Raw genomic sequence first — 9,115 nt, forward strand, 5'->3', positions numbered from 1 at the left:
GCTTCTAAACTTAAGGGTGGTTGACCTGACGTAGCTTATCTATAAACTATCACGTAATGGAGTATTATATGCTCAAATTTACGTGAAAATTAAAAACAAAAATAAAAATACAACCAAACCCGAGTAAAATCTTGAATCATCATCAATCAATCATGGAACCTTCTCATTCAAATTAGGGTACGAAAATCAATTCAATTCCAACACACACCTTTATGATAAAATCTCCCTTTATACAAAATTCCACCCTCGGTTTGAACAACGTGTATGAGGCGCGTAAGCGTGTGAAAGGACGTAGTACTAGCTTTTTGGTGTTCTATTTTCAACATTTTCCGGTTTATTATTACTTGCCATTTTAATTTTCATTCATAATTATTACAAACAAAAATTAACTTAATTAGTCTTCTAATTATAGTTCTTAACCAAATCTCACCTCCCTTGTCTTACCCATAAAATGCGGTGCTTTCACTTCTCCTTCCTCTCTCTCTTATAAACTTCCTCCCTTTTTCTTAGGGTTCTTTCCTCCTCTCAATTTCCCCCAAAATTACTCTTTCCAATCTTCAATTCACCCAAAAACTCATCGTTTTCATCTCTTTTACTCTTCAATTTCCTACCTTTCTTGAAAAATTTCAACATTTTTTGGTCAATTTTACCTTAGTTTGTCGCATTTTCCCTAAAAATTGGAACTTTTCCCAAATCGATTCATACCCAGATCAAATTCGTTCGAAATTTGAATTTTGATTGATACCCAGATCATAATTACGAAAATTAGTTCGATTTATTGATTACCCACAAATTAAAATCTCCTAAAAAAGAAGAATTTGTGGGTATTTTCTTGAGAAATGCCCACTACAGATTACCAAGGTTCGGCGAGTCCATTGACGAGTTTTGGTCGTTCGATATTGAGCATTAGACGTGATCAAGGTCATACAATGGAGGGTTCACATGATGCATCAAGTCATGAAATGGATATAGAAATGTTTCAAAAACAGGTTGCTGAACAATTCAATGAACTATCATCAGCTGGAGTGGATGAGCTGCTTTCGCTATCGTGGGTTCGTAATCTTCTTGATGTTTTCATTTGTTGTCAAGAGGAATTTCGTATTGTTTTGTTTAATAACAAGGGTTGTTTATCTAAGCCCCCTATGGACCGTTTAATTGGTGAATTTTATGAAAGAAGTGTTAAAGCCCTTGATGTTTGTAATGCAATTAGAGATGGAATTGAACAAGTTAGACAATGGGAGAAATTGTTGGATATTGTAATTTGTGCTCTTGATAATCAGAAAACATTGGGTGAGGGTCAAATTAGAAGGGCAAAAAAGGCTTTGATTGATTTGTTGATTGGAATGTTGGATGAAAAGGAATCGAATGCGGCATTGGCTCATAGGAATAGATCATTTGGAAGAAAAAGTGGTGGTGGTGGTGGTGGGAGTAGTAAAGATCAAAAGAATTTGGGTCATTTTCGGTCTCTTTCTTGGAGTGTTTCGAGGTCTTGGTCGGCCTCTAAGCAACTCCAAGCAATGGGGTATAATATGAGTGCTCCGAGGGCTAATGAGGTGATGGCTACTAATGGTCTTGCTATGGCTGTTTATACCATGAGTAGTGTGCTTTTGCTTGTAATGTGGGCATTGGTAGCTGCCATTCCTTGCCAAGACCGTGGTTTACAAATCCATTTTTCAATTCCTAGAAATTACGTTTGGGCAACCTCGATAACTTCCATCCATGAGAGGATCTTGGAGGAGAGCAAGAAAAAGGAGAGGAAGAATGCTTGTGGATTGTTGAAGGAGATTTTCCAAACCGAGAAATGGACTCAACAGATGAATGAAATGTTGGATTCACTACAGTTTCCATTGACCGAGGAGAAAGAGGCCGAGGTTCGTGAGAAAGTGGAGGAACTTAAGGTGGTGTTTCAGACACTTAAGGATGGGTTGTATCCTTTGGAGAGGCAGGTTAGGGAGGTGTTTCACCGTATTGTTAGGAGCCGGACTGAGGGTCTCGATTCATTGGGACGAGGGCCTGGTTCTGAATGATATCGATTCAGTTCATTTGGGTTAGTTGAATTTGGTGCATTTCGAATAGTTGGATGATTGAAGATTTTTTTTCCTTCTTATTTTGTTTACTGAAATATCCAAAAAACAGAAGGATTTTTACAGCATTACCTCAAATTATCGCTAAAAACCAAAAAACCAAACAAATATTGACTTTGTATTCATGAAATGATCAACAGCATTGGATAGAGGAAATATGTATTGAAGAATGAATGTTCTTGGTTCATTCAGCTGGTGTTGTTGGCTTGCTGCTGCTGCTGCACTGGTGGTCTACTTTACTTGTGTTGTTTGTCAGGTTGCCATTGTAAAATCCAGAGCTTCAAATACTAGTTTTTTTTTACTGGTTTACTTAGATTTCGTTCTTCTCGTCCGTCTTTTTTAACCTTTTCTTATACTACTATTAATCTGTTATTGTTAGTGTAACATTTTATTTCTTCTAATTACTCTTGTTATAAATGGAGACATATAATATATTTTCTTGTATGAAGAAACAAAACTCGTATTGAAGGAGAAAGAGTAAAAAAGAAAATAGATTGAGACTTCCTTTGCTGAATCTGTTGGGTGACTTGGGTCACGGTTCTATACTTCAATTGAAAGACCTATGGTCAACTATTCCCATGGAATTTTACTGCTATATTTACCCAAACGTACAAAAGATTTACTGGCAGAGTAAAACTACGACTGACAAAGCTTCTTTTCATCTTCTATTTCGCATTCGTCTTCGATATCCATGGAATGTTTGAATGAACTGTAACAAAAAGTCTTCTGTAGATGGTGAAACTATACACAGGTGTAGACCAAGTGCTACAGAAGTACGGAGTATAAAAATAGTTAAGATTATCTCAATTTCACAAAAAAAAAAAAAAAAAAAAAAAAAAAAAAAAAAAAAGGAAATTTCCCGATGGTCCTAATCGCATTTTGGTTATCAAACAAATCTAACTTTTGACAAATAAACAGAGCACTAATGGATCAAAACGTACTCCATCTCTCCTACATACGGAGTACTACATTTGATTTGAATGTTATAGGTATATTAACTCTTACTTAAAACCATCTTATAAGTTAAGACAATATTTACAATCAATTGAAATAATTTTAAAATAAAAAGGTCTTAACTTAGAATTAGGAGTACTGAGCCGATTTGAGTTTGAGCTCGGGTGACCTTGAAATATGCTCGAGAAGTTGAGTTTGAGCTCGGAATCGGCTCGGAAATTTGCGAGCTTAGAAATTTAAAGCTCAAAATCGGCTCGGATTAGGCTCGAGCTCAACCCAAGCTCGGTTAAATCATTATTTTCATCACTTTTTTTAATTTGAAATCAAATTAAAAATAAATATATTTTAAAAAAATGCAAATATAAAATACTTATCAAATATATTAGTAAAATGCCAAAATTATATAATCATAAATGTTAAAATAACATTCAAATACGAACAAAAATAATAGTAAAATGCCAAAATTTAAAAAAAAAATAATAATAATTAAACGGGCATAAACGAGCTTTCGATTTGAGCTCTACTAAGCTCAGAATCGGTTCGGATTAGGTCCACCTCGACTCGAAATCAGCTCGGAACCAGTTTCGACTGATTTAAAGCCGAGCTTTGACCGAGCTGATTCTGAGGTTTCTACAAGCCGGCTCAGATCATTCACACTACTTAGCGTGGTTTGGAAAAAACCTAGTGGTTAATCATTTAATTATGTTTTCTATATTAATTATAATTTAATCACGCTATTTGTCATTCCATTATTGAAAAATAAATACACACTATAATTTATTATTTAAAAATAAGAAAACGTAAGTTGTAAAATGATAGCGTAGGGATACGTGATGAATGATGATGCCATTGCCAGCGAATGTTAGAACAGTTGTCTCCTGACAGGCAGGCAATATATATTTTAGTAGAATATAATATTCACATTTTTGTCTTTTTAACTCCGACGTGAGGAGTCTGCCCAAATAAATGGTGCTCCTATAAGATTGGTTTATTTGGATCTTCTGAATAAGCTTCCTACTTACGCCCCGTATTGTATATTTGTACTCCCTCAATTCAACTCCACTTTACATGTTTGCTTTATCACGTTTGTCAACGCGATTTTTGCACGGTAAATACCATTAGTTACGTATTTTCAAAAATTATAAAAGTTAGATATTTAAAATGTAATTTTAAGGACGAATCAAATAAGATCCCACATGAATATATTTTAACTTATGTATCGAGAGATAATTGAAGTTGAATGTCCGCTTGTGAATAGTGTGCAAAAGAGAAACATGTAAAGTGGAGTTGAATGGAGGGAGTATGTAATACATGTGTTGTCATTCTACAGGTTAAATTAGGTGGTTCCTCCATCTATATCTCCTCCTCCTTTTCGCAAATTATCATTTTAATTCTGTTAGGTGCAAACCCATATTTTATATCGATAAATGTAAGGAGATGGAATATCGTCTTTATAAATGGCACAAAATATAATAGTACGAGACTTTTTGGGAAGGAACCCAAAAATAAATCCGTGAGGGATTGTTCCAAAGTGGACAATATCGTTCTATTTTGAACAGTGAACATCGACGCAGCAGAGCCCAACAGAAAATATTCAGACTTTCAAACAACAAGTTGTATCAAAGCCCAAGGTTAAACTTAAGCCTAGCCCTACAACATACAAATGGTGGAGCTTGGAGAGCGGAACGAATAGCATTCGCGAGTCACGGATGTGTGGGCTTGATCCGAGAGACTGTTTGCAAAAATCTCAAGTTCATGGGTTGTAGGTTGGTGAAACACCGAGTAAAAATTTGAAGGTGGCGTACACTGTAAGATATGGAACTCCTAGCTCGAGGTGGAGCCTTGAGCAAGCTGATCTAGAGCTAAATGGATGAAAGGCGCTATATATAGGTCTTGTGGGACAAAAGCCATTTGTGTACTAGAACTGCTGATCAGGTGGACCCTTATCAGGTTTGGTGCCAAAAGTCTGGTGGGTTCATTCCTAGTTAGATGTCAGAGGCCATTGTGTTCTAGGACTTTTGAAGTGCACTACTACAATTCTGGACTAAGAGGACGCTTCTTAGAGTACGGTTGGGAACAGAACCGTCTTGCATCAACCAAATAATTTTGGCGCCTCTAGTGGTCACATGTTTAGCACGGTTAAAAAAATACCCGTCCTCTTAGAAAGAGCAACAAGGACGGTTGGTCAATTTAACCGTCTTCTTTACTATATTCAAGACGGTTAATTCATTGAACCGTCATCCATATTTTTTTATCAAAAAATTGAAATTCTCAATCAAACAAGCAAGCCCTAAACCGGATGAGCATAATCGTCTCTCATCACCACCGCATTCTCCTTCTTCATCGCCCCAACGCAACACCACTGCCCCTCATCAACACCACCGCTCTAGTGCAGTACCGATGCCCTCCGTCATCTCCCTGATTGTAAACAATCGCCTTTATTAATCGTAATTAGTAATTGCCCTAACGTCACCGCATCACTACGTTTCCACTCTGTCCGCCTCCGCACGCCTCAACTCTGTGCGCCGTAGATTCTTGTATGTATTTCACTTTTCAGTCTTTAAATTTTATGATTAGTTTTGATTTGTCCTTGACATGCTAATGTTACCATTAATTTAGAACACCGTTGCAGAACTAAGTCTGCAAAATAATCACAAGAACTACGATTTAGATCTGGTTTCTTAGTGTGCTTAGTCATTCTTCTCCAATCATTAAGCTATTGTTGTGTAGCATTGTGTCCATCTATGTTGTGTCATGGTTTTGTCGATTGATATTTGAGGAGATGATAGCATAATTCATTGAGTGATAGATTACTCTTTCTTTCATTGCATTCTTTAATTTTATCAAGTCCTTTTACATATTATTTGCAGAATTTGATTTGTCGAAATGTGGCTGAAAAGTGCTTGATAGAAACTTTGAGACAAAACACATGTGACTTGAATTAAAATACTTTGTTTATTTGTTAGTTACTCTTCATTTTTTCGTATTATGACTGTGTATTTCGCTCTTCACATATAGTCATCATTATGATACTAATTGGAATTACTTAGTTATCTTTATATCTACCCACTTGCCCTGCGTGCCATTCACACACCCTTTGTTTTGATTGTGTATTACTAGCGGTCCTGAACTAGTCTTCGCTATCAACTACGAGTATAATGTTAAGTGAAAATGCAGCTATGGTTGGAATTGGTAGTGGGACTATGCTAATATAAAGAGCAGGTTAATATATCTTCTCTCAATTTTTGGCTTTGTAAGACACCGATATTTTAGTATGGAGCACTTGGTTTTTACTTATACAACACTTACAATCATAATGCTGCACTTGTTTACTGAAACAGAAAGCTGGCCTTACTCTTTTCCTGCTTCAGAGGATTTTCCAACATTGGATCAATAGGGAAATCTCTCTGATAGATTACTGATTTACGATAGGTTGGTACAATGGATAATTAATATATCCTTGTTCCTTTTCTCGAAATTATGTTCTAAACAAAAAAAAAATTGCCTTTGTTAACCTGAAAGTCTAATAGTTTTGATATTGTGTAGTTACTCTGATAAAGATTATACTCCAGCTGAAGGTGCATATGTTGGGCTAGCTTCCTTAACTGAAGTGAACTCATGGCAATTACAAAGCAAGGTATTACAATTAAGGAACCTGAGCTTAAAATTTTCTCGGTGTGTACTTATGAGAAAGCATAGTAGCTAAAATTAATGCTCAGTTATCGTAGACCTTATATTAGTTTCTCTACTCGAATCTCATCCGTTGTGGTCATTTACCAGGAACGTAGTGCAACACATGATACTAAGTCTTAAATCTTATGTTTGTCAATGATTCTACGAGTTTAAAAGACAACCTCCCTATATAGTAGTAGTATAGTAGAACTGAATCAATGAGGAAGGTATCAATATCTAAAAAGCTTCATAAGTGGTTACTAAGCCGTAGTGATTAGAAATCATGTGATTCATGAAAAATCAAGAATAGCTAGGAAAACCCTCAAACAATGGTTCAAGAAATGGTAAGAGTAACATACATGAGAGTTGAGACCCTGTCTTATATATTTAGAATCTTCCTGATATCGAGCTCTCTTTATCCAACTGCACTCTAGGATGATCCAACGTCTAACACACTCTTCTGTTCTGAGCTCAACATCAATAGGAGTATAGTTTTCAGTAACCTTACACCAGCATTGCTAAACCTGGTGACTTTATGAAACATTGAGAAACAGCTCCGTAACCAATGCTAACATAAATTTCTGACAATTTTGAGGAACTGATGATATTAATGCGCTGATTAGAGGAATTGATGCAGATTACTTCAACATGCCGCAGCTAAATCATGTATATTATTTGTGGTATTTAAGGAAATCTCGACATATTAAGCATATGCAACTTTTGTTTGAAATGCTTTGGGTACTTAGGGAAATCTCATCATCTATATTATTTGTGGTAGGAGGTAAGGATTATTGCCGCTGGTTCGAAGGGTGCACTGAAAAACCAAGGCGAACTGAAAGATGATATAAATGTTGCACGTGAAGAAAAGCAGGTGAGAATGATTCTTTCCAACTTTTTATACGTAATAACCATTTCATTGTTTGGGTATGGAAGAAAGATGTATTGGGAGGGGAAAAGGGTGGAGGGCAGGGTACGAGTCTTGTGCTTTCATCCAAATATGTCCTATGATAGAGTTATATAAATTTGGCCTTGAACAAAGTTAGACATGTCGACCCAGGACGAGCAACCTAAGTTCAGTGTCATAGTCTAAGCCACCTAAGTTCAGTGTCACAGTCTAAGTGCCATAGTCTAAGCCTATGGCCCCAACCCCTGAGCTATGCACAATTTAGCAAATCTAATGTCATCTAGCTAGCCAATCCCTCTCTTGTTTGGCTACTGTCTAGTGTCTTTGTATCTGAACTAGCTTGCCAATCCCCCGCCCGTTTGCTTGATCATAATTGTATTCATTCTTAGACAATGATTACTAATATCCTCTAAGTCTGTAATCGCAATCATAAAATAAATAAATATTGATGATATTCAGGGACATTGCATCAAACTTCACATCTTGTATCCATAAGGAATCTCATCCTTTCTAATCCGTGTTTATTTTATTGTTGTGGGTTTATTTTTTATACATTGTAGTTGGCATGATTTCGATTTGAGTTTCCTACGCAGCCCTTTCCAAGTGTACACCCTTTCATTTGTTTATTTTGTTTCAATTTTAACTTCATTTTATATAAATTACACGTGTTGATATGTAAATAATTGTAATTGTGGTTTTTGGTTACTTTGTATGTAGTTCATGATTAAAGCCAAAGGACATACTCGGTTGAGCAAATTGATGAGGTGCGGTCAATTTGGGCTAAATATGCATTGGAGTTTAAGGCGCAAGTATTTGATGGCAATGTCTGAAGTATTTAGGCTCAACTAATGTTACTGCTTGTTAAAAAATCAATTCTTGATAGTTTGTATTTTGGTGGTTCAAACCTTATTCCGTCTTGTTTGGTTTGATTTAGAGTATAAATGTAAGAATTGTTGTAATGTAGCCGAATATAATATTTAAAGTATACGACTATTGTCGTATAGGGTATGAATAAAAAAATTTCCATTTCAAAAATCTAGTTGTCAAGAAGCATGGATGCGAGCAACAATTATGCTGGGAAATATTCATAAATTCGCGCTAATTTCATTTCAAAAAAATTTGTGTAGAAGACGGTTCAAAGAGAAAGCGTGCTAAAGTTGGCGCAAAGATTAAGCGCGCCATGAATTTAATGCAAGACGGTTAAGCGGCGCAACCGTCCTCTTTGTAAATGAAAAGAAGACGGTTCAAATCCACAACCGTCCTCTTTTGAAAACCAAAAGAGGACGGTTTGACTTCACGCTAACCGTCCTCTTAGGCAACGAGGACGGGTGATTTTAGGACGGTTGTTTTAAGATTTAAGGACGGTTTTGAACCATCCTCTTTGTGTGTTTTTGTAGTAGTGGTGGTGGACCCGGTATATTGGATGCAAAGGAAGTTCGATATGCATTTGTAGCAAATTTCCAAGGACACATGGACATGAGGGACTATAATCATGTGAGAG

At 36.2% G+C, this 9,115-nt stretch overlaps 1 protein-coding gene and 1 long non-coding RNA gene across 2 annotated transcripts; both read left to right on the plus strand.

Moving 5' to 3' along the window:
• The first annotated feature begins 386 nt into the window (after positions 1–386).
• On the plus strand, positions 387–2,589 carry LOC141605429 (protein BYPASS1-LIKE-like). The gene has a single exon (XM_074424190.1). It carries the CDS (start codon positions 840–842, stop codon positions 2,025–2,027), a length of 1,188 nt encoding a protein of 395 aa, XP_074280291.1. The 5' UTR covers positions 387–839; the 3' UTR covers positions 2,028–2,589.
• Positions 2,590–5,259: 2,670 nt separating this feature from the next.
• LOC141608904 (uncharacterized) lies at positions 5,260–8,649 on the plus strand. Its single transcript, XR_012527055.1, has 6 exons — positions 5,260–5,575; positions 6,159–6,260; positions 6,380–6,470; positions 6,585–6,675; positions 7,489–7,581; positions 8,332–8,649. It is a non-coding gene; the product is annotated as an uncharacterized LOC141608904 (long non-coding RNA).
• The last annotated feature ends 466 nt before the right edge of the window (positions 8,650–9,115 follow it).

The sequence above is a fragment of the Silene latifolia genome, chromosome 10 (genome assembly GCF_048544455.1).
Source record: "Silene latifolia isolate original U9 population chromosome 10, ASM4854445v1, whole genome shotgun sequence".
NCBI classification, from domain to species: Eukaryota; Viridiplantae; Streptophyta; class Magnoliopsida; order Caryophyllales; family Caryophyllaceae; genus Silene; species Silene latifolia.

Excerpts from the sequence above, each read along its gene's own strand:
- LOC141605429 (XM_074424190.1), top strand. The coding sequence starts at position 840 with ATGCCCACTACAGATTACCAAGGTTCGGCGAGTCCATTGACGAGTTTT.